Genomic DNA, 26,069 nt, shown 5'->3' with positions numbered 1-26,069 from the left:
ACCTATTCTAGAGAAATCTGTAGATGCACCTTACAGGGGATTCTACCCATTCTTGTTACAAAATTTATGAAGCCAAAGTTTGCCTTTCCAGCTGTGGTTTCCTGGTAAGGTCAGTGGGGGCATACCCTAGATAGAGTAGATAATTTTATTTGTGGGTAGAGAATTCCACTGGGGACATTTTCTCCTCTTACACTTACTATATAAAATGTTAGAGTTTAAAAGTCTAAATTTATCCTTCTGTTGAAAAGGATGTAAGTCCAGAATAGTACAGAAGAGGGCTAGAAGCTATCACTTATGCTGCATAGCATATAAATATTTATGCTGTAATACTTTAATGGCATTACCTTTTTAGGGAACTCCTTTTGGATGTTTTTGAATTTGGGTTATGAGAAATTTGAAAAAACTTGAAATACCTTTTTTTTTTTTTTTAAAATAAATGGTGTTATTTCCCTGTCTGCCAAAGAGGAGACGTTAAATGGGTAAAACATTTTAATTCTAGCTTTTGGTCTATTCACAATACTGTAGACCAACACGAAAAATTCTTGGCTATTACTCTCAACTTTCTGTGATATGGCATACCTTAGATAGAATTAAATTTTATGTTTTTGTTTATAGCTTTAACCTGTTCTCCAATGAAATCTTTCCATTTATCAAGGTTTATAGTAAATAATGACGTTTTAAATTGATTTTCTTCAACAGAAAGTGAGTTAATAAGCAGTTATGTAGCCATAAGATATAAGCGGACGAGAAAAATAGAAAGAAACAAAGAACTTGGATACCCTAGCCTATGTAATTGAGAATTGACTGTATGGGTTAATTCTGTAAATCATGTTATCATGTTATACCACCAACTTGTGGTCAAGTCTTTGTTGTCCTTTTCCCTTTAACTTATGCCCCCATGTTTAAATTTGTTACAGACATACCTATAGTTTAAAGTGGTTTATTATAATTCATACAACTTTATTACATATTGCAATTCAAGTTCTTTTTGTAATGTATGCTGAACATACATTAAATGTGTGTTGGGTGAGTGGTTAGGTGCTCAGGATGAGGTGGAAGGAAGAGCCAGGTCCAGCTCTAATGTAAGGTCTTGTGTAATGAGTATTTCAAAAGTAGTACAGATGAAGTAAATGTAGATGAAGTAAACTGTAGAAGGGTAGAGGACGAGTTAGATTATCCATGCTTTGGGGTGTTTAGGGGAGGAATCACAGAAGAGGTGGTATTTGAGTATGTCCTTGGAGAATGGTGTGATATTTTGAGATGTGCAAACTGACAGACGTTAGCACTTGTGAAGTAATAAGACCAAAGCAATAGGGAGGAGGAAGTAAGATGTGTTGAGGCATGGTGAATATTACTCTTTGGTTGGAATTTAGCATATTTTAAGGGATGACATGAGATAAAGCTAGAAAGGTATATTAGTATACTATTGCTGTGTAATAAATTACCACAAAATAGTTTCTTAAAACAACACAAATTTATTAACTTACAGTTCTAGAGGTCGGAAGTCTAAAATGGGTCTCACTGGGATAATTAATTAAGGTGTTGGCAAGGCTCTATTCCTTTCCAGAGGCTCTTGGGGAGAACTTATTGTCTTGCTTTTTCAACTTCTTGGAGGCTGCCCATATTCTTTGGCTCGGGGCCCCTGAGTCTTGCTAATATCATCACTCTGACTCTGAGTTTTCCTCTGAGTTCTGCTTTTAAGAACCTTTGTGGTTATAACTGGGTCCACTCTGATAATCCAGGATAATCTCCCCGATTTAAAGTCAGCTGATTAGCAACCTTAATTCCATCTGCTACCTCAGTTCTCCTTTGCCATATGTACCATAATCACAGGTTAAGGGAAGTTAGGACATGGATGTCTTTGAGAGGCTGTTATTCTGGTTGGGGCCAAATTATGAGAGCTTTAAGTACAGCCACTGAAAATTTTTGATCAAAGGAATGACATGGTCACGGCAGTGTTTTGGATAGTTTAATTTATGCTCCTTATGCTATCTAGAATATACAACTAGAAAGAAATCGGCAACCTTGTACTATCTTTTTAGTTTTGCCATTGATCTTCCCTTTCTCCCTCCCTCCTTTTCTCCTTTTGCCCTTCCCTTCCTTCTTCCTAGAATAGTTTATATCCATAAATCCATAATCAGAGAGAATTAGTTGTCTTGAACATTAATACAGCACTGTTTCTGATTGTGTTCACTGAAAGACCTTTTCATCATGTTATGGAAGGAATACTAGACTAGCAGTCAGGAGACCTGAGTTATGATTCAAACTCTGTCAGTAATTTGATTTGTAATCTTAAGGATATCCTTTAGTCTCTCGGTGATGCAATCCTCCATCTTTGTAATCAGGATAATAATAGCAGCCATCTGACATGCTCATCTGACAGAGATATAAATATGACTTTATTCCAAAGTAATGTAGCATATTTTTGTTTTTTGTCTGTAGAGAGTAACTGGCTGGTAACTTTGTAACTTTTTATTTTTCTTTTTGAAGAAAAGATCTTTTTGATCCTTGAAGAACCAAGGATCAAACAAAAGACAACAAAAAATAAAAAGCTCAAGGATCCATGCCTGATTGACCTACTCTTCCCACCCTTTTTTTTCCTCTACAAAAAGGGATCAAGGCAATTAAGTCATAGCAAGTCAGGTACTATTTTACAGACTTGTTTTCAAGACCAGACTATTAGGCTTTAAGTCTTAAAACCATCACTTTGGGGAAGATGATTTTAATTTAGCTGAATATGGAAGCTGGTTATGCCTATGAAGGAATACTCATATTTCACTTATGCTTTGTAAATAAACAAGACAGCCCACTGGCAAAAAAAAAAAAAAATTCCTAAAATGTTTGTGATTCATAACCCAAAATTATTTGCTCTGAGTTATTTTATTCCCTTGGTCTAATAGATTAGAATGAATCAAATTCAAAACTTCTGTTGCTCTATCAAACATTTCTTAGTCATCAGAAAGAAAAATACATATGTAGGTCTTATAATATGAAGGTTTCACATTGACAGTATAGCAGATACTTGCTCTACTATATGTGACTATTAGAGTAAATGTTTCAATTGTCTAATAGAAATATGATGCAGGCTACAAATAGGAACCATGTATATGATTAAAAATTTTCTAGTGGGCACATTAAGAGAAGTGTCATCTAATAATATATCCAGAATATCATTTCAACATGTAATCAGTATAAGAAATTATTAATGAGATATTTTATTTTTTGTATTGTCTTTGGAACCTGATGTGTATTTTATATATAAAACACATCTCAATTTAGATTAGCCACAGTTTTCAAGTTCTCAGTGGCCACATGGGGTTGGCAGCCACCGTGCTGGGCTTTGCAGGTCTGCTGCAGGTGTCTCTACGTAATTGGTGTGTGAAATCTTAGAGCCTCTTCTTAAAGCTGTCTCTATTGCCCTGTCTAATCCCGCTGTGACAGCGGCCCCGCCCCCTTGCTTCCCTTCACAGTCTTGCTCTGATCCTTACTTCATTCCGTATTGTTCTCTTAGACATTTCCCTCTTCAGTGTTACAAACTCCTCTCTTCTTTACTCTGTCAAGGCTCCCTGTCATGTTTGGCTGTTCTCAGGAGAGAAAGTGGCATTAACAGTATGGCCTCCTACCTACCACCATACCGTCACCAAAAAAAAATGTGTTACTAGTAGAAGCGTAAACTGATCTCACCAATATCAGTGCCATGGGGAAATGAAATGAAGTTCTTCCTCCTCCTTGGAAAAGTCAGGAATCCCTGATGACAGTGGTGTCCGATAGGAAAAACTAGTCAGGAGTATCTAATTTGCAGGCTTTATATCTATTGTTATGAAATGTAGAATAAGAATTGTGTTTTGTTATTATTAACACTTTGCGTTTAACCAGTCCCAGAAGCCAAAACACTCAGTAGTTTCCTTAGAAATGGAATGTAAGTATGTCAAGTTCAGTTTTGCTGAGTAGGTTAGAGCAAAGGACCATAAACAGGTGTTCTTGGCAGACCATTTTTTATTTATTTTTTAAAAGATTTTATTTATTTATTTGGCAGAGGGAGAGAGCACAAGCAGGGGGAGCTACAGGCAGAGGGACAGGAGTGGGGAGAAGCAGGCTTCCCGCTGAGCAAGGAACCTGATACTGGGCTTGGAGCCTGATCCCATCCTGAGATCATGACCTGAGCCAAAGGCAGACACTTAACTGACTGAGCCACCCAGGCGCCCCTTTCCTTCCTCTTTATAATCAGTTCTTAGGGTTTATAATTCCAAGGCATTTTGTAGTCATGGATTGTTTATGTCTCACAATGCGTTATTTAGCCCCAGTTTATAAATGCACAGACATGCAGTGATTTATTTTGTTTTTTTGCAAAGTACCTCAAGAAGTTAATGCCAGAAATCCAAAAATGAAATTAGGAAAACAGTTCCATTGACAATTGCATTTAAAAACTATTTAGGAGTAAATTTAACAAAAGGAATATGAAACTTGTGCTCCAGAAACTACAAAACATTGTTGGAAGAAATTAAAGAAGACCTAAGTAAATGGAAAGCTATCCCATGTTCATCTTTTCTTTTTACTGTTGAGATACTTCTCAAATTGATGTACATATTCAGCAAATCCCAGCTACCCCTTCCCTTTTGGGGCAGAAACTGGCAAACTGATCCTCAGATTTATATGGAAATCCAAGAGACTAGAATAGCCAAAATGATTTTGAAAAAGCAGGACAAAATAGGAAGATAAAACTTTCTGATTTCAAAATCTATTAAAAAACTATAGTAATCAAGACAGTGTGACACTGACATAAGGATGGAGTTGGAAATGACTACTGACCTTCCTTGTCTCTGGGACAGTTATCTTAAACTGATAGACCAGCCCACTTTAGGCTTTTAAGGATTTGTTAAGTTTAGCTGATTTCTTCTTGCCCACTTTTGTAGTGCCCACTTCTTTGACCATGATCTGTCAGTGGCAAAACAGTTTCTGTGTTTTGTTTCTGTTTGGAGGGATTTTGCCACTCTTGGGATTTTAGGTTTTTTGATCGTCTCGCATGCTCAGTGGTCTGGTGAGTTCAAGAAAAGCTACTATTTTATGGATCACCTAATCTTTTCTCATTGTTATGGTGGAAGGAATAATTCTCTTCCTGCTTTCTATATCCTAAGCAGAGTGGAAATAATATGGCACTTGGCCTGTAATACATTCAGCACTCAGTTAAAATTTAATTAAGTGTGTTGAATTCATTGAATACTTAGGTATTATATAAGTATTATACCTAGTGTGCTGAGCACTTACATATCATTTAATCTACACACCTATCTGTGAGGTATAGGTGCTATTATTATTCCTGTTTTTTTAAAATATAAACTAAAGCTTAATGGAGAAAAGGAACTAGAGGTACAGCAATAAATAAACATTTTTGTTGATTCTACCTTTCCCTCTCCTCTTCCTCCCAAATAAATTCTTGAATCCATTTTTTACTTCTGCAGGGAAAGGAGATGTATCCTTGGCATTGCAAATTCTCATTTCCTCATTTCCTCATTTCCTCATTTGATGGGCAGTAAGGCATAGTATAAACGAGGGAAAAGCTCGAAGAGACCTAGTTGGACTCTCCCCCTCCCCCCACCACTGCTAGTTGGACTTCTGATTAACAGGGAGAAGATACTCTCAGGTCTGAAGGCTTTGGGTGATCAGTACTAGCCCCTAGGTTTTGTAACAGGTGAATGACAAAGGACTGTCTTGGCTTTGATGCCATATTCCATTTTCCCCCTTCCCTTCTGCTTCCAGAAGTGTGAAATGGTTAATAGCCTTCAGTTTTCTTTAGAATAGTAGAATTTTGAGTATTTTTCATTACTGTTAATTTTTTTTAACTAATCTGCGATGTGAGAATTCCTGTGGGTAGCTGTCATGTTAGAGACCTTAAATATAATTACTTCTACCACTCACATTTGTCTTAACAAATTCCTTTGTAAGCTACATGTAAGAAAAGGTAGGCTAACAAAGTGTTTTCATTTTAAAAATGTCTTGTTTGTTTTTGTTTACTCCCAGAAAAGAAACTATGAGATGAGCCTGATCAATAAGGCCAAATAAAACAAATGTTATTAATTCATCTCTTCAGCTATTTTCTGAAATTCATTTTCCAAGATATACCATTTGTAACTCACCACATTAATCAGTTTACATTTTCTCACACTCTGGTTGATAGATGCAAGTTAAGTTTCATGCATTGCCTATCTTTGTTGGAATTTCAACGCCTTTTTAAAGTATTCTTCATGTTAATATAAACTGGATGATAGACTTCTGGTCATTATTGTATTTGTGTATTTGTATTTGTGAATAGCATTAATACAGAGACAGTGTTAAAGATTAAGGAATTGGAATATGGAGAAAAGGAAATATCATTTATATATGGTGGGATATTTTATAGTGCTCTGGCTTGATGTAACAGTCAATTATATGCTTCTTCTTCTCTAGTTATCAGGGAATATGAAGAATAGAAAAAGCATCCAGGAACCTAGATTTGATTATTACAACCATGAAGTTTCTGATATTGACCTCAGTGACTGTGAATTTCCACATGTCATTGAAATTTATGACTTCCCCCAAGAATTTCGTACTGAAGACCTCCTGCGGGTTTTCTGCAGTTATCAGTAAGTATTTGCAAATAGTTGGGCATGTTTGGGAAGGTGAGATGAAGTTTTCTTAAGATGTCTTCTGAAAAATCATCTCTTGTTTGCATATTCCCTGTTGTTTACTTTAGCATCAGTTTTGTTTATTGTCTTTTCCAAGTCCATTAGAAATCTTCCGTATCAAGTCTGTCTTCTTCTAAGTTCTTTAAAAATGCCAAATAGTCTTTCTAGACCCCATTTTGGGCATTTAAGAAGAATGTCTTTGATTATGACTTCTGGATGTCTTCATGGTGCGTTTAATCCATTTATAATTATAATTATTATAATTATTGATGTATTTGGATATATGCCTGCCATCTTTTTTTGTGTTTACTTGTTTCATCTTTTTCTCTTCTTTCTTGCCTTCTTTTGGATTGATGAGGTATTTTTTTCTCATTCTATTTTGTTTGGAAATGATATTCTGTTTCTATTCTTTGGTAGTTACTTTAGAAATTACAAAATGCATGCTTAACTTACCAATAGCTAAAGTTAATGTATTTACACTCTTTCCGAACACTATAAGGGCTTTTTAACTCCATTTCCCAATTCCATTCCCTCCCTTTCCACCACTCCCAACTATATGCTATGGAGACTATTTTTTTGAAAAATTTTTTTTCTTTTTAAACTCCATTATATGCTGTTACTCTTTTATAGAGTCAGCATTCAGATTTATCCAGTTTCTGTGTTCTTCATTTATACCTCTTACAGCTCATATCTTCCATCTGAAACCATTTTCTTTTTGCATGGAACGTACTCTTTTTTACCAACAGTCAGCCGTCAACAAACTCAGTTGGGTTTTGTTTTTTTAATGGCATTATTTCAACTTTGTTTTTGAAAGACATGTTTGCTAGGTATAGAATTCTAGGTTGGCAGTCATTTTTCTCTCAGAAATGTGCAGATTTATTCTACCATCTCCTGGCTTTCTCTGTGGAAAATAAGAAGCCAGCTGAAAGTTCACAACTGTTGCTTCTGAATGTAATCTCTCTTTTCTCTTCAGATGCTCTTAGGGGTTTCTCTTTGTCTTGTATTGTGCATTTTAGTGTGATGTGGCTTTGTGTTTTTAAAAATTTATTCTTCTTGAGAGTATTTGAGCTTCTTAAATCACTAAGTATTTTTCATTGGTTTTGGAGAACACATAGTTATCTCTTCTGGTAGTTCCTTTGTGTCAGTCTTTCTCTTTTATGTTCTCTAAGATGTCAAGAAAATATATATTAGACCTTCTTACTTAATCCTAATGTTACTCTCTTTTATATTTTCTGTGTTTGTCTCTGTTACATTCTAAATCATTTCCTTAGCTCTGATTTCCAGTTCACTGATTTCTTTCTTCAGCTGTGTTTAATTTGCTGTTAAATTTGTCCATTGAATATTTAAATTTCATTTTATGCTTTTCATTTTTCTAAGTTCTCTATTTCTCTTTAAAATCTGCATGGTCATTTTTTAGTGTCTTGGTTTTTTCTAAAATATTTTCAAGATTTAAAAAATTTCTTAAATGTATTAAACATAGACCTTCTATGCTCTGTGTCTGGTAATTCCTTTACCTGAAGTCTTTTTAGTTCTGTTTCTGCAAATTCTCAGGTTTAGTAATTTTTTTTACTGTGAGCCAACTGTTTTCCTTGGAATTTTATTTATGGGAATTGAAGTCTACAGTAGAAGAAGAGGATTTCTCCTGAGAGGATACGTGTTTTCTTCTGCCGGGGACCGAGGGCCCGAAGAGTTCAGCAGCACTGTAAATTAAATTATTGATTTGAGGTTATTTTGACCACTGAGATAGAAATAGTCAAGTGGAGAATGATAAAAAATGATTGTTCTGTGTCTCAACTAGTTTATTTTAACAACACATATAAATGTCTAGTCACTTGCCAGTCTTTGATGTGGTGCCAAGGCCTTTTTTTTTCTTTCAAGTTACTGGTCTATTGATAGAAGAGTTCTTGTATGTTTTCCTCATAATATATCAACTAAAGTGGAATGAGAACTTTAAAGTACCTTTAGAGGCATCTGAGTGCTTACTTTTTGTAGATTAAAATGTTTTCTGTCGGGGCACCTGGGTGGCTCAGTGGGTTAAGCCGCTGTCTTCGGCTCAGGTCATGATCTCAGGGTCCTGGGATCAAGTCCCGCATCGGGCTCTCTGCTCGGCAGGGAGCCTGCTTCCCTTTCTCTCTCTCTCTGCCTCTGCCTGCCTCTGTCTACTGGGATCTCTCTCTGTCAAATAAATTAAAAAAAAAAATATTTTCTGTCTTTTATAGTTGTTTTGCCCAAACATAATTGATAGTCATTTTTGGATTTTTTAGTGACTTCACCATTCTCTGCTGTTCCACAGCATTCAGTTAAGTTTTTATAGACGCAACATCTTTTCTTTTTCACACTCATTTTTCATTGTTTTAATTTTAGTAAATTATGTAGTGAAAATACAAATTAAAACTGATATAAAGGGTTTGACAACAATTCCATTAACTCTTGTTATGTATATAATTCATACACATATAGGACAAGATAAAGAATCAAATATACCTTTGTATCTTTAGCTTATAAGAAGAAAATAAGCTTCAGGAATAAAGAAACAATAAAAAATAAGCTTCAGAAAGAAAGTTATTAAAGAAAAGATCTTCAGGATCTGGAAGAAGTCAATACGAAGAAGGATTATACTTTAACATTCTCATCCTGATACTAAAAACGAACTAGGTCTTTTGTCTCATACTACAAATGTACATTTAAAATTCAGTTCATGTAGATCTTGAATTTGTTAGATTCTGCATCAGGGTTTAACCCCCCACTTTTTCTTAAAGAGCCAGATAGGAAATATTTTAGGCAACTCTGCCATCATTGCATAAAAGCAGCCACAGACAGTATGTAAACAAATGAGCATGATTGCATTCAGTGAAGTTTTATGTACGAAAACATGGGGCACCTGAGTGAATCAGTCGGTTAAGTGACTGCCTTCAGTTCAGGTCATGATCTCTGGGTCCCGGGAGAGAGCCCTGCATCGGGCTCCCTGCTCAGTAGGGAGTCTGCTTCTCTCTCCCTCTCCCTCTGCGTCCCCCCAACTGCTCATTTTCTCTCTCTTTCTTGCAAATAAATAAAATCTTTAAAAAAAGCACCCTGTTTTTCTATGAAGTTCTTAGAATAGGCAAAATTAGCTAGCAACCAAGTACCTCACTTAAATTTGGATGGGGGAGAATATCAGTTCTATAGCTAAAAGAAATAAGGGGGTAACTGGATCCCACAGAACAGTTAATCTTTCCGTAGACCTTCCGCTAAATGTATAGGTTTGGTTAATCAAATTCATTAACATGTTAAGACCCTATATCAGGGCCTGTTCCATATAAAGTGCCTAATGGATTTTAAAAACCAGTCAATGAGCTTAAATCTCAAATTAGTACTACCTTAGATTGTTATTAGTAATGATGATTTTTAAAACCAAGGATTAGTTTTATTGATGTCTAGAATTTCCTACTAAAGGCTAGTTAATTTCTTATGAATTATTAATTAACTTTTGCTTTGTTTCTTCCTAATCCTACCTGCAAGACCATTTTTCTATCAAACCCAAAAACATTTCCAAAGGAAGAGAAACATTTTAAAGGATTATGAAATTCCAAAGTCTAAAAGACTCTCCAGATCCCATCTAAGGTCTTTTTCTAAGCTTTTTGTAAACTCTTATTATACAGGCTCTTCTGCTATTGAACTTTTTCAGTCTCCAACCCCTGTGGTCATTTTAAGCCATGGTCAAACTTACCCTTACATTCAGGAAATTCTCTAACCTTCAAAGCCTCCTTCATTCCTTTTTTCCTCAAAGGAATTTTTTTCTTGACTGAAGGAAGATATTTTAGCTGTTGTCTCTTTTTCTTTCTTTATAGTGCTTTATAAAAATAAAGTCAAGGTCACGGTGCAGAAGCCTATAATAATGTCTGAGAGTCAAATACCCAAGTCAACTTTATATTTTAGTCACCATCTTTTATCAATATTAATAATCTTCCTAATGAATATTGTTATTAGTCATAAAAAATAATGAGCACCGTTCATTTATTAAAGGCCTGTAAGTCCTCAGCACTGTGCTCTTTGCCTTGTCACAGATGATCTCATTTCCATTTTCACAATAACCCTGTTTGGAAGGTGCTATGCCCATTTCTACAGATAAGCAGACCTAGCTTCAAGAGAAGTCAAATCTGCCCAAGAACTCAAGGTGGCAGAACCCTGAGTCCTTTTGTATCCGACCCACAACCCCATGTCCTTTCTACAGGACTATGTTGAATGTATGAGCAGTTTTTAAGTTCCCTGCTGAAAAACTAATGCCGTCATTTTGATAGTCATTCTGTTCACTATATAATAGCTCTGCTCCAAAATAAATGTGTTTTTAATGGTCATTGTTTTGATTCTAATTCCATCTGATGTTTCTCTGATCTTGATATCTTAATTATCCTGAATTTTTCTGAGTTTGCCACAGTTCTTTCCTGTTCTCCCTTTACTTCCTTTCTACAACTCAAAATAATAGGTCAGCCTCTCTGATTATAGTTGTCTTTTTTCTCAATTTCTTGGTTTTTTTGTTTGTTTGTTTGTTTGTTTTGTTTTTTGGGGGTTTCTTTCTTGTTTCTTGCTTTGAATGACCTGTCTCCCTCTTTGTCTCTGTCCATGAGGCTACGTTTGCCTTAAATCCAGGTGACCTTCCCTGTCTCCCTCCTCTTCCAATATTCTTCTGCCCCTTCTCTGCTTCCTCTTTTCACCTCTTCTTGTTCTGTGCCCATAAGAGCATCTTTTGTGAATAGTGTGATAAATACTCTACCTCCGCAAGGGACATGTGGAGATTAATTAGTTGATGTCTATAAATGGCTGGGAACTTAAAATACTGCCAGGTAGTTCTTTATGATGGTATTATTGCTTTTAAAATTCAGTGGCTTCTTCTGTCCTCCAAGCTGTTTTTTGTGTCATTATCCCCATTCCACCTGTGCGCTCGTTGAGTGTTTATCTCATCATGAAATGCTTTATGAGACTCTATTTGAAAGATGTTTCATAAAAGTAAATTTTAAGAAATAAAATTGTGTTGTTTTGTTGCAGAAAGAAAGGTTTTGATATTAAATGGGTGGATGACACACATGCCCTAGGAGTATTCTCCAGTCCCATTACAGGTATTCACCTAGTGGATTTCTGTGGTCTTTCCTTATTGTCTGTTTTCTCTTGCTACTTGTTCGTATTTCCCTTTTATTCTAGCCAACTGGCATGTTATCCAGCCAGTGTAGGTAAATGGCAGATACAGGTTTTTGAGGCATAGTACTTTGTACCAATGTGCTTTCCCTCTCCCTTTTCACCTTAATCCAATAGCAATTTGGAGAGAGAGCCAGCTCCTTCCAGGGTTACGTGCTGTGTAACTGTCAGTTATGATCATACATAAACAGATTATAGGTAGAAATTTAAGAAGCCAGTGTGATTGAATCTTAAAAATTTTGTGATTTTTTTTTTTCCACCCAGACAAATGAATTTGAAGTAGCCCTTGATCCTGAGAGGTTATAATACCTGCTTCCTAAATATATGATTGGGCCTTTTCACTTACATTATTAGCCTCATGAAAGATGTGATACAGAGGCATTCGAAGATGTTAGAGATGTTGGTTCCTGTCTGAACCACCTAGAATAGGGGTCTGCAAACTGTAAAGGGCAAGGTAGTAAATATTTTAGGGTGGAAAGTCTCTGTCACCACTTAATTCTGCTGTTGTAACAAGAAAGCATCCCTAAACAGTATTCAAATGAATAGAAGTGGCTCTGTTTCAGTAAAATGTTTCAAGAACAGGTGGATGGCTAGATTTGGTCACAGAACCATCATTTGTTGATCCCTGATCTAAAATAGTCACTTGCCAAGCTGTTTATGGATTTTCTGGAGCTGACCATCTCTTTTATTTGCCATGAAAAAAAAAAAAGCGGACCATCTAGACATCTAGGAAATACTTTCTGAGAGCTAGCCGTAAATTTTCCTTTGTATCACTCTTCCTCATATCTTCTATTTTCTTGTATTTATTCCTCTTTGCAGCTCGTGATGCTCTGGGTAGTAAACATACCATGGTGAAAATCCGGCCCTTGTCACAGGCCACAAGAGCAGCCAAGGCCAAAGCTAGAGCTTATGCTGGTGAGCCTATAATCTCGGGCTTTTTCTTGTTGATAGTTGTGTTATTGTTTTTTCTAGCACTTGTACCTCATCTGGAGTTCTAAAGACATACCACTTTTATTTTTAGTGTTAAAGGAAGTATGTTTTTAAAGAAAAGACAAAAGGCTATGTTGGAAATAAGGCATCTGTGCAGCCACTTAGAGAGAGAGAGAGAGGGGGCCAATCAATGCAGCAACCATTTTCTGATGACATCCTTATCTGGTTTACCTCAGTGTTGACCTGTTTCCAAGGGTCACTGTAGAAATTGTGTTAATATAGATAATGAAGCCAGCGTTGTTTGTGTTTTGCCATGCTAGTTTCCTCTGATCATCATCTATTGGCCTATATTAATTACTGCTAAGGCAGCCCTTGTTAGTCTGTTTTATATGTTAATTACAGAGTTAAATCATTTGGCGCTAGAGTGCTTTCTCTTCTTACTCCCTCCTGCTCCCCCCCTTTTCCCGTTCAGAGTTCCTGCAGCCAGCAAAGGAGCGTCCTGAAACTTCAGCAGCCCTAGCCAGAAGGTTAGTCATCAGTGCCCTTGGGGTTCGAAGTAAGCAGAGCAAAACGGCAAGGGAAGCAGAGCTCAAGAAACTGCAGGAAGCCCGAGGTGAGTTGAAGTGATGGCATTCCTCTCTAGCTCTCTAGACCTCTCTAGTTCTATAGAGCTCACTATAAGGCATGCATTTAAATAAAATGAATGAAGCCCATTCCATTTTGTCATTTCCATTTCCTAGAAGCCTCCCAAGTTTATTGAAATTGTTTTCATGCCTTATATTTAGGAGGAAGACATTTCAGGATTTGTCTTCCTGTTCTACACACAAGGCATCCTAATCCATGCTCTTAACTGTTGTTTTCCAAGAGATAGGTTCGGCCTTTTCAGGTCGTCATCCATGACTTTTTCTGTAGTTCTTGCTCCAAAGTCTGAGCAGAATTTTCCTGTGAAGACATAGGAGTCTCCCAGGCATTAAACATTTGCTGTGGTTTTACAGGGCCATGATTGCCATGATATTATCTGATGATTTAGATTGCAGGTAGAAGACAGATAAAGGAAAAGCCAGCGACTGACATGGATGATAGTAACTATAGGAGGTATTTTTTTCTCTAAAGACAGTCTTGAGTGGCTCCATTAGAGTATATCTAGATAAACCTATCTTCTGATTATTTTGCAGTACCTATGAGTTCTTAGAAAATATTTCCACTGATCCACAGCAGGGTTTTTCTTTCCCTGTAGTTAGGAATTGAGGTTAAAATCTCTCTCTTCCCTCTTTCTAGGCTGTTGACTTATATGTAAGGGCCTGGGATTCTGGCTTTACACTTAAGTACTTTTTATCAACCTTCCAGGCTTTAGACAGTCTCATTGCCTTAGCTCACGATCTGTGGAATCTGTAAAGGCAATTTATTCTGAAAATTCCACTTACCAAAAAGTAACTTCATTTTTCCATTAAACGAATTGAAGTTTCAAACTCCTTGTTTATTGCCGGTCTAACAAGGCCATTAATACTTCCTGTCCACTCTGCTGTGGTGATAGCAGGCGGCTTGGGGACTCTCAGCTGCACTGGCCAGATAACCAGTGACAGAGTGTGTCATGGCAGGTGCTAGAGTTTCAGCGTGGAACCCAACTAATTTTTGAAGCCTTAATGATTAGAATGAGGCAGTTTTGATCTTTCCAATGCATGTTCACTCAGAGGCCCTTTACAAACTATACAGAAACTGTTTTTTTATAGATGGCAGTAATAGAACTAGAGTAAAGGTGGATGTGTCATAAGACCCTTTAGTAGTTGGTTATCTCTGAGGAAAGTGCTTTCTCTGTGATAACCACAATGATCTCAGAAGCTCAATGAGGGAGAAGATTCGACTGTGCAGTGTCTCATGCTTCCCTACCCTGTGTGTCACCTTAACCGGAACGCTCCGTGTACTGCGGCAGGAATGCTGCACAGGGACCGTCTGGAGTACTGCTCTCTGTTTTTCTGTAAACACAGTGGCATGCAGCTTCATTTGAAGTATTTGTTTTAAATGCTCACTTAACCAATGGGCAGTTTAGTGATGCAAGTAAAAATCGCTCAATGAGTATCCTGTTAATTACTTTTTTAAAGAAGGCCTTTAGTTGTGTATGGAGACTCCCTGTGATAAGTTCCTCTTATCCATTGGTGCTGAGGCTGTACAGATTATAGAAGATTCTTTATTATGCTTCAGAGCTCTCCCATTCTTCATATCTGAGAAAACGCATATGAAAAATTCCTGATATATCTCTTTCTGACTCCTTTATGCATTAGGCAGATATTCTTGTACCTGCCTGCATGGAGCCCAAGACTGCTCACTTAAAGAGTTTTTTCTTAAAAAAAAAAAAAGAAAAAAAGTATCTTTTCCGTGGAAATTAAAAGTACCATTTAGGTATTAAACAGAACAGTTCTTTTTGTCCAGATCTTCTACTGGAGGGGGAGGGATCCATACAGCATAGTGGATAATGTTAGATTCTGTAATCAGACTGTCTACGTCTACTCTGAGTTCTACCATTTACTGGCTGTGTGACCTTGGGCAGAGTACTTATTCTCTGGAGGCCTCTGTTTCCTCATCCATAAAATGGAAATGAAGTGAGATAATTCACAAGGAATGCTTAGTCATTTTCAGAACCCATCAGAATGCGTGCTCTCCTGTTTCTCTCGGCCTGTAATAAGTATATGATTAACGTTGTTAGCTGCTGCTGTTTTTAGTAATAGTGGAAATATTATTATATGGTGAGCCTAACACAGATTCCAGTGCAAATTTTTTATCAGTACTTTTTTTATTTTAAATTTCCTATAATACTCTATTTGGTATTTCACTAGGCACCTGTCCTCTAGCATTGTGCTCTTATTTGGGAGAATTAGACAGATGGAAAAATGTTGTTCTTTACTTAAGACTTAAAATCAGGTGAGGATATCTGCCTTGAGTAAGAAAGAAAATATGATTTTAAGCAGTTGTTTCTTTTCTCACTTCAGTTCTGAAGAATTTTTTTAAATTCCAATATAATGTACAGTGTTAGTTTCATGTTTATGATATAGTGATTCAACAGTTCTATACATTACTCAGTCCTCATCAAGATAAATGTACTCTTAATCTCCACCACCTGTTTCACCTATCCCCGCCCCTTCACCCCCCCACGCCACGCCCCTCTGGTGACCATCAGTTTGTTCTCTATAGTTAAGAATCTGTTTTTTGGGTTTGTCTCAAAAGAGACAAGGGTTTGTCTCCCTTTGTTCCTTTGGTTTGTTTCTTAAATCCCACATATGAGTGAAAAATTGTATGCTATTCTTTTGCTTTTAGCATTACAGTCTCTGGCTCCATCCATGTTGTTGCAAATGGCAAGATTTCATCCTTTTTTATGGCTCAATAATCTCCATTATGTATATATATATACCACCTCTTCTTTATCCATTCATCTACTGATGGATGCTTGGGCTACTTCTTAATTTGGCTAATGTAAATAATGCTACAGTAAACATAGGGGTGCATGTATCCTATCGAATTAGTGTTTTTTAAAAATCTTTGGAAAAGTACCCAGTTGTGTGATTACTGGGTCATATGGTAGTTCTATTTTTAATGTTTCAAGGAATCTCCACACTGTCTTCCACAGTGGCTGCCCCAGTTTGCATTCCCACCAACAGTGCACATGGGTTCCTATTTCTCCACATCCTTACCAACATGTGTAGTTTTTTATGCTTTTTGATTTTAGCTATTCTGGCAGGTGTGAGATGATCTTATTGTGGTTTTGATTTGTATTTCCCTGAGGTTGAGTGATGTTGAGCGTCTTTTCATGTCTTTGCCCATCTATATTTTGTCTTTGGAGAAATATCTGTTCAAGTCCTTTGCCCATTTTTAATTGGATTATTTGTTTTTAGTTCTGAAGATTTTAGGATTAAAAACATGATGGGGTTTTTGTGATTAAAAGGATGGGAAGACAACTCCAGGCAATGTTGTAAGTTATGATAATCCCATGGTGGAAGATAGTATCTCCAGTTTAGAGCTGGCCCAGGAAAGTTAACTGTGTGGCCCAAAGTTATCTAGTTGGTAAATTGATAGGAGGCATTTAAACCAAGGCTCTCTAATTAAAACCCATGCTCTCTCTATAATGCTATAATCCCTCTTGAAGGACTTTGGAGTAATTAACATTTTTTCCCAGGGGAAAGACAAAATAAAAGAATTTTTAAGGTCTTTAGAAAGTGAAATATGGCAGGCTTTTTTTTTTTTTTTTTTTTTTTTTTAACAGCTTTCACTGTCAAAAAATTCTTCCCTGGGTCTTACTTAAATCTGTACAATAGTTTAAGCCAGTTTCCTTTTCTTTTTTTCCTTTGTGGAAATAGGGATCATGTGGACACCATCCTGTTCTAATCTTTAGACGCCAAGAGCAGATTATTGAGGAATAAGGGAACCTGGGCTGTAATAGAGTTTTGCCATTAACTTTAGCTGTGTTGCCATGGGCTTGTTTCTTATACTCTCTGTGCTCTAGTTTCCAGCAAAGCAAAATGAACGCCTGACTTACCCTGGAGAATTTTGGAGCACAATCTAAGTTAATACGTAAAAATATTTATTTAGAAAGGTGCTTTACAAATTCAGGATACTTCTATTTATGTGACTCTTAGAAAATTAGTGTTCATTTGTAATAATGAGAGTGAAGACAAGTATGTACTGCAGCTTCCCCATCTGTGACAAATAGTGCTAATCAGTCATGACAGTGTTTTGTGAGTTTTGACTTGACCACTGCCATTTGATCAGAATTAGCATGGAAATTGAAATCTATGTGCCATCCTGATATAGGTACTTTTATAAATAGTATTATAGAATAGCTAGGCTTTGTCCCCACCCCCACTTGAGGAGTTCTGCTGTCTGGCATAGTGTCTGGTTCATTAAAAGATACTCAGTGTGTATGTTCATTGATGGAAGAATGCATGACGGACATTGGTCACTTTTTCTTCATAAATCTTATTTCATTCGTGATTCTACTCTGAACTCTTTCAAGTCCTCTATGTTTTTCTTTATAAAACCCAGAGTTGAACACTTCGTATAAAACCTTCTAATTAATGAATTTGGAATTTGTGATTTTGAGGTTTAAATACTTCCTGGTAAGTTCCCTCACCCTACTTTGGTCCTCTTACTCTTTTGATGAGAAGTCTATGTTTTAGCCCTTAATTAAAAAGGGGATTCAGGGGTGCCTGGGTGGCTTAGTCGGTGAAGTGTCTGACTCTTGATCTTAGCACAGGTCTTGATCTCAGAGTTGTGAGTTCAGGTCCTGTGTTGGGCTCCACAATGGGCATGGAACCTGCTTATATATAGGTAGGTAAATAGAGAAAGTAGGTAAGAAAGTTTTTTTTGTTTTGTTTTTTCCTTTTCTTTAAAGGAGATTGAGAAAGTAACATTACCCTGGGACAAGTTGAGAAAAAAGAAGTACCCAATTCATTTTAAGCAAATCATAGTGTGTGTATCTGGAGGATAAGAACTTTAGTGTGTGAGTCTTAGAACATGGGAGAAGTGATTTTTAGTCTAGCAGAGTGCATAATCAGAGCTGCACGGAGAGCGGGAAATCAAAGCATAGTTCATCCTTGATCCTTTGTACTTGACTTAATCATGTTTTAAACCAGTGATTCACACAAAACAATAAAACTGAATTTTAAAGACCAGATGCAGGAGTATGTGTAAAATTTCCCCATGTTTCATTTATTAAAACACTTGATTCCCGCCTAAAATTGGAGATAGAAGATATCATTGTTTCTCAGAATAAGGTACTCTTTGATTTTCAGAGCCTGGCAAAATTTTATTTCATAACTTATTTCCATTTTACTTTTGGGGCTAAATGATTAATTGGCTGGTTCTAAAAGGCATGTTTTGGGTCACAGGCCTAAAAGGCAGAGTAAGTAAACAATGATTTGATCCCCTAGTATGCTTAATTAAATCACTAAGAACTTAAAAGTAAAATCATCCCTATAGAATACTTAGTCAAGTGTAATAAAAAAATTTAATCACAACTGCTACCTTTTGAAATCCTGATTAGGCATTCTATTACCTGCCTTCAAGGGCTCTGCTGCATTGCTGACTCATAGTCTGGGTCGTGTGGCATTTTCTTTGTGTCTTTTCTTCCCTAACATGAAATTCCCTTCATTTCTAACCACGTTTCTCTTTTCATCTTAATGTGATCATCTTCTCTGAGATGCAGTATTTACTCATATTTTTGCCTTTGCCTTCTATTTAGTAAACTTACATCCCTGACCTAATCAGAGATGAAAATGTTAACCCTAGGATTAACTGACCAGTTTACCAACTATTGCTAAATAAGTAGCACCTAGTTCTTTGTGTTGACACTTAATAATACACTGGTGAACATTCCGCTCTCCACTGTTAAATGCCCCCTTAACACTTCTGTGATCCAGACTATATATTTCCCAGGATATTAGTGATTATATAAATATTTGGTAAGCCTAAAATCTAAAACCTTGCTAAAATTAAGAGGTTACTTAAATTACTTCTCCTTAATCTATCAGCTCTGTCAATCCATAAAAGAAGGCAGTTAGATGAGTTTGACCAGACTTGTACTTCCAATCTTCATGTTGATTATTACTCTGTAGGCAGCTGCCCAGGAATTTTGTGATGATTTTTTCTCCATTATTTTCTCAGGTGTAGAAGTAGATTTTGAAAGTGTTAATTTACATCCCTTTTCTTTATTTTCTTTTGAAATGACATCAAATTGGCCCTTTTTTTTTCATCTTCAGCCCCTTTTCTTCCTTCAGTGATAAGTGGTGATTCAGTCACCTCATTTAATAGAATCATTGCTGCCAGCTGGTTTCTCATACTGGGCAATGACAGTCTGCAGGGCCTACTCCCCGTGCGCTGTAGGTTAATCATTTCACACAGATTCTTTTCTTCTTCCATTAGCTCCTTGTCCTTACGGCTGTGGTTGCGCTTTCTCTTTACTTAGTTTACTTTTTTTAATTGTTGGAGGCAAAGTTAACAGGAGCTTTTTTCATGCAGTCTGTCAGCTATTATCTGCTTTCCTTTCTCATTTTAATAAAGGGATGACATGCTTCCTTATCTTTCTGACTACATTTTCTTTTTCATTTTTCCCTTTTCTTTGTACATATTTTCAGATGTCAGGACATTGGAAAGTATGCTGGTTGAAGAATTAAGGACCCATGTTCCAGCTTTAGTTTTTCACTGGTTATGTAACCTTAGGCAAGTCACTTAGCCTCTCCATACCTACATTTCTTCTTTAAAAATCCCTCGTCTACTCATGTTCTGAATTTCGGAATGTGTGCCTCACATTGCTTCTATTCCCTGTGCTTCTCAGTTTGTGCCCCAGCCTTCACTGGTTTCTGGTATGGCTGACCACCGGAGTTGTCCCTTATATTTACATATATTTGGCAGTAGAGATCTATAATCTTTTATTAGAAAGCATTAGGGTAGAAAATGTTTCAGTATTCTAAACTTTTCTAATTTTAGAAAGATAATATGATTATCCAACATATCCTAACACCAAAGTCAAATACACTAACATTAATATTTCTGCCACAAAGTGTATGACTGTTCCATAAAATGACATATGTAAGACTATAAGCAGCCTCTTATTTTTCCAGTGTATTTTATCACCAAGTGAGCTTTGGTCCTAAACTTAAAAAAAGTTTTTTCTTTGTTTTCAGAACTGCTTTGATTTTGGACTGTTATGCCCCAATAATGGGTTCGTGATTAAAGGAGCGAGACTGATATAAAGCGAAGGTCAAGCAAAGCTTTATTTTGCGCCAAGCATCAAGAATCTAACCGAACGTTCGGGGACGCACCTCTTACAAGATAGGGCGACCCTTCTCTTTTTCACAGTCTAGCTTTTAAGGGCAAAGGCCATGCGGTCGGGCCTGGCCACGCACAGGTGACCAGTGAGATTGTAACATACACAGGAAACTCCAGTGATGCTAGGTGACCAATTGAGTTACAATTTACCCTAGTAGACATTTGACCCAGCCTATCACCTTGGTTGGGATTGGTGCTCAAAAGGCTCCCAAAGGGCGGGGCCCATACTCCTTGGTAACCAGGGAGACAGTAAGCATCCCCCCACTGATCAGATGTCTCCACCTGGCCTGACCCACCCTTGTATCTGGGCTTTGTTACCTGGAGCTGGTTTCCGGGACTTGTTTTTAAGTGAATCCCCTGGGGGAAGGGGAGCAGGGACAGTTTAACTTTAATGAAAGCTTCTTGCTAAATAGGTCCTTACAGGACTTGTGGTTTATGGGCAGTTATATTCTTCTACTCTATCTCTTTTCTTAGAACTTCCCAGATAGCCTTTCTGATTTAAATTTCTAAGCTTATTATTAAAAAATTTGAGTTCTAGTATTTTACTTTCCTGGTTTCTTCACTTTTTCTAGGAATCCAGAACCAGTTTTTGATGGCTTTCATCTGACATTGCTGCTGCTTTTTTTCTTTTTTTAAGATTTTATTTATTTGAGAGAGAAAGCTAGAGACAGAGCGTAAGCAGAGGTGGCAGGGCAGAAGGAGAGGGAGTAGCAGACTCCCCTCTGAGCAGGGATCCTGATTGTGATTAGGGGCTACATTCCAGGACTTCAGGGTCATGACCTGAACTGAAGTCAGACACTTAAACCACTGAGCCACCCAGGCACCCCAACATTGCTTTTACCTTTAGACAAGCCAGTTTTCCTTACTGCTGTCTCCCTGGAGAATACCAAACCCCGTTCAAGCCTGTCTTAAAGCCAAGTCACAAGGCATTGAATTAATTAGCCTTCAGTTTTGAATTGCTGACTACCACCGCCCCCAGCCACCGTGCACCTCCTCCCTGTTTGTCTCTTTAAGTTAGAACTTTGCTGCTATATTCAGATAATGCCACAAGGTGGTGCCCAAATAGCAGTGAATTTCTCTTTCTCACATTTCCAAGTGCCAGTCAACTTCCTGACCAAGTTCTTTGCCCTTAAAGTACAGTCAAATATTTAGTAAAGGAATTTTGTAAGGGATTAGCCTGATTTGGAAAGGTATGTCAACATAGCAAGTGTTAACTCTAAACTCACCTTGATTTCTGTAATAATTCTCCTGGTTCATGACTTTGAAAATCTTTTACAGGCACTATCTGAAATAATAGTCCTTGAGAGGAAGCACTTAGGCTTATCATGTACATTTCATTGTAAAGGTGATGAATGACTAGCCATGAAATTAGAGCTCGTATGGTGGTACTTCACAAAGTGCTTGCGTCACCAGATCATGTAGAGTCTGTATTGTCTCAGGTTTTGGTAAAAGTATTAAATGGAAACTAAGATTCTCTGTTACAAATTGAAGATGGATTGCCTCGATTTGTGTTTTTGTTTTGGTTTTAGAAATATTTCTTTGTTTCTCTTGATTATATGTGGTCATTTTTCCAGGTGGGAATTGTGCGTTCCAGAAGATTTTTTTTTTTAAAGATTTTTATTTATTTATTTGACAGAGATCACAAGCAGGCAGAGAGAGAAGGAGGGGAAGCAGGCTCCCTGCTGAGCAGAGAGCCCGATGTGGGGTTCGATCCCAGGACCCTGGGATCATGACCTGAGCCAAAGGCAGAGGCTTCAACCCACTGAGTCACCCAGGCGCACCACCAGAAGATTTTTGACTCCTGAAAGTGCTCTGAAAATACTGAAATTTGATTTGCCTCTGAAATATTTTTTCTGTGAGACTGTAATAGGGAGATATAACTAAAGCCAAGTGGCTACCATTTCCATTTGAGCAAGAAGGCAGAAGAATATTGAAACATATTCTCTATCCCTATTGAATATTTTTAAAGATCAGTGAAGTGGGAGTAACAGGCAATTATGTGTAACCACTAACACAGTTGAGAAGTAGAATTAAAATGAATACATTATCAGCAAGACTGGATTGTGGAACCCAGTAAGTGGGTTGAACTCACAACCCTGAGATCAAGACCTGAGCTGAGATTAGGAGTTGAACACTTAGCCTACTGAACCACCCAGGTGCCCCACTCCACAGACTTTTTATTTCTATTAGCTCCAGATCTTTCTCTTTATTATAAAGTACTAATCACATTATTTCCACTTAAAAAACACTTGGAAGGTTAAAAATATTAACTCTTAGAATCAGGTACAAGGAGACCAGGAAATCCTTGTCTCATGATTAAAGTTTGCTTATAATTTGGATTAAAGGGAAGTACCTGGTGGTATGAAGGGTACTCCCACTTCTAACACTGTCCTTACTTCCAGAGAGAAAACGACTGGAAGCCAAGCAACGGGAAGATATCTGGGAAGGCAGAGACCAGTCTGCGGTTTGAACATCACTCAACGAAGGGGATAGTTCTATGAATTCAGAAAATATTTCCATAGTCTTCAGATAGGAGGATCCTTCTAGAGTTGTGTGTACGTGCAGAAGTGCTTGTTAATGAACGAAAGAGAGAAAGCCATCAAGACAAGCACTGACTGGATACAGAAAGCTGATGGGCTCCTGTCCGTCTCGCTTCTAACTGCAGTTCTGTGGAACTACCCTCCTGTGTTGGACATAGAAGGGAGCCACTGGGCAGGAAGCTCACTTGTACTGGCTTGGGTAGGACTTCCAAGAGTGCTCTGGGCGGGGCAGGTCCCATTGTTAGCCTGGCTCACGCATCTAAGATGCCTGAAGAAGTTACAAAACAGAGGATTCAAACCTGCGATGATGAGAGATTCTGGCCTTGCAAAGGCGGCGTGCTCCTTGGGGCCTCACAGAGCTGAGGGCTGGTGGAGGGAGCAGTTAGTACTGAGGTGGAACAGTGTCTGAAGTACTTGGTTCTCACAGAATCGACACTGTCACTTCCAGAACTCCAGAGCGGGTGAGCTGCGGCAGATGTGGGTGTTTGGACCGAGCTGAGGCCTGGGGCTGCTCCAGCAGCCAGGGGCCTGCCAGCCTCGGTCCTCACAGGAAGTCAGCCGTGGAAGCCATGTGCTAGTTCCAGTTGAAACAATACTATCATGCTGTGAGAGGGAGACATTAAAGCTCATTCGATGACACACATCACTCTCTTTGTCAATTTTGTCATTCCCACAAAAAGCTTGGAGAACAGCTCTCCTCGTATCCATCCCTGTGGTGCTGTGCATGGGTTCAGTGGATCCGCTGGGTGTATTGAGCCGCATTGAGTAGTCCGCTGCTCCCCTCCCCACCCCAGAGTATACTGCAAACATGCATCTCTTGGGATTGGTGTGCAGTAGCCCCCCTCCCCTTCTTGCCCTCCCTATACACCCCCACCCTGGCCTCTGGCTTCCTCCTGTTTCTGTCACGCTTGACATTCTGCAGAAGGTATCTGGCACTCAGCAAGTTCTTGGTATCATCTTCCCAGCCTGTGCCAGAGGCACTTGGCAAGCGATACCAGACCATCCATTACAATGAAGAGTTGCCAGAATAAAACAAACACCTCTGGGCAGTGAGAAATTTCCTAAAAGACACTGATGAGTCTGAGCCACCAATTTAGGCTTTATTCATATTCTACCTGCATTCTCATTGCTTTTGGAAAGAAGTTCTACGCTGAAGAAATGGCAGCGCTAGGCCTTAAGAGAGGCTGAGGTAGCAAGAAATGATGTCCCATCCGTGCTTTCACTGAGGGCAAGAGCCTCATATGTGTATGATTTCATGCCCACGACAATGACGGAGTATTAGCATTGCCTAGAACATGGTGGAGTGGGGGCTCTGTTCAAATGTTCCTCAAAGGACGCTGGCCTTGGTTCTTAGCCCTGCCCCGGCTATCCCTGCTGCTCTTCTGGTCTTGCAGCCCTCTTGCGGTTCTTCCTCAGCATCGTTTTCTCATTCTCGGTCAGTTCCGAAAGTGTCCCTTGTTCGTGCTCAGTGCTTCCTTTTCAGGTTTGGGGCATTGAAAAAAATCCTTCTCTTGACCCTCGTCCTAGTACTGCCTAGACCAAGGCACCTCTCTCCGGCAGGCAGCTAAAGGACCTGTGCTCTCGGTCTCCACGCAGCAGCCTTCTCTAAGACAGGCAGGTCTGTTTGAATGATATGGCCGCATTGGAAAGGCAGCAAATTCTCCATATTGAATGGTTTATTTCTGAGGTATACCTTTGCTCTGTTTTGATTCTTCAAGGCTAAGAGTGACCTGGGGCAGTAAAAAAGATGATTGTTCCTATCACTTGTCTTTGAGGTGCTCCCCCTTTCTGATAGCATTCTGGCTTTTAAGGGCCTCGTTAATGGTAACATAGAGCCACATGTTCATTACCCAGTTTTCTTGTATTACTCATAACTCCATAAGGTACTGTTGTCATTCAGATTCTGTGTATTAGGTGGCTAGTAGAATATGCTTTTTTTCTAGCCACCTCGAACTTTCAGATTTATCCTTATAATTAGGCCCAGAAAAGGGATTTGTGTTTTTTAGCTAATACTGAAAGCTATGGAGTGTTGGTGCTTCCACCATTAGTAGAAAATGTGCTTTTTAGTTCTATTTTTCCAATTGTTCGGATTGATGTATAGTGGGTGGAGGTAGGAGGAGCTTCCATGGCCCAGCAAGGACTACACTGAGCTTGTCCAGACGCGAACCAGATCGTTGGTCCCATCTAACCTGTGCCTTCACAAGCAGAGCTGACTAGAGAGCACCCTGTAGCTGCCTCTGGCTCCTCTGTTAGATGTTCCAGAAGACTGAATTCTGCGAGGTGTTTTTGTTGCTTCATGTAAAATGACTAAATCCCAGTGTCACCTGGAATTTGTAGTAGAAAGGTATATTCCCCTTGAGTTCTGATATGCTCCCCGTAGAAATAAATTGGGCTTCTAATTAGTAAGCTGGGGTTCCCAGCCCTTCAGCTTCTGTGAGACTAAAGAACGCTGAAGTGAAAATCTTCCGACATTTTTGGTTCTGTCTGGAATTTGGTGGTTGGTATTCTGTTAACATTCCTCATCTAGTTACAAGGCATGCCAGCCACCAGTCTTCCTATGTCCTCTTTCAACTCGGTGGTGTAACAGCACAGCCCTTGTATAGCTTTTTCCAAGAATTGGAACTGGCTGCACCTATCAAACGTGTGATGTGGGCAGCAAGACAGAGACCAGAGCCAGTGGCTGGCTGCCTGGCCTGCTTTTCCTGGCTCTCTTGGAAACTGGATCCAGGAAGAAGCGGTGGGTCACCTCCCTGCCTAAATGTAGTCATCAGTCGCCACACACTCCCCCACGGGCTGCACATTCTTTCACAGACCATTAGCCGCATGTGCGAGTATAATGTTGTTACTGTTCGAGCGATGTTTGCTGGGTCCAACAGGAAATCAGTCCTTCCCATGTTAACCTAAACTGCCATGCCAAGATATAATGCTCCCTTTGCCTAATGAAGGAGATGAA

At 38.4% G+C, this 26,069-nt stretch overlaps 1 protein-coding gene across 3 annotated transcripts in view; it reads left to right on the top strand.

Annotated features, from left to right (window-relative positions):
• The window catches only part of R3HCC1L (R3H domain and coiled-coil containing 1 like), an 87,740-nt gene extending 63,982 nt beyond the window's left edge, over positions 1-23,758 (top strand). For all 3 annotated transcript variants that reach the window (XM_080823126.1, XM_080823125.1, XM_080823127.1), the window contains 5 exons: positions 6,445-6,620; positions 11,685-11,755; positions 12,651-12,746; positions 13,234-13,374; positions 22,979-23,758. In XM_080823126.1, coding sequence (XP_080679252.1) covers positions 6,445-6,620; positions 11,685-11,755; positions 12,651-12,746; positions 13,234-13,374; positions 22,979-23,046 — 552 coding nt within the window. In that variant the 3' untranslated portion in view covers positions 23,047-23,758. The remainder of the gene's footprint in view (positions 1-6,444; positions 6,621-11,684; positions 11,756-12,650; positions 12,747-13,233; positions 13,375-22,978) is intronic.
• Positions 23,759-26,069: the final 2,311 nt, after the last annotated feature.

Source organism: Martes martes (assembly GCF_963455335.1).
Source record: "Martes martes genome assembly, chromosome: 14".
NCBI classification, from domain to species: domain Eukaryota; kingdom Metazoa; phylum Chordata; class Mammalia; order Carnivora; family Mustelidae; genus Martes; species Martes martes.
Note: the sequence above shows the minus strand (reverse complement) of the source record. Positions and strands in the feature narration are given on the sequence as shown.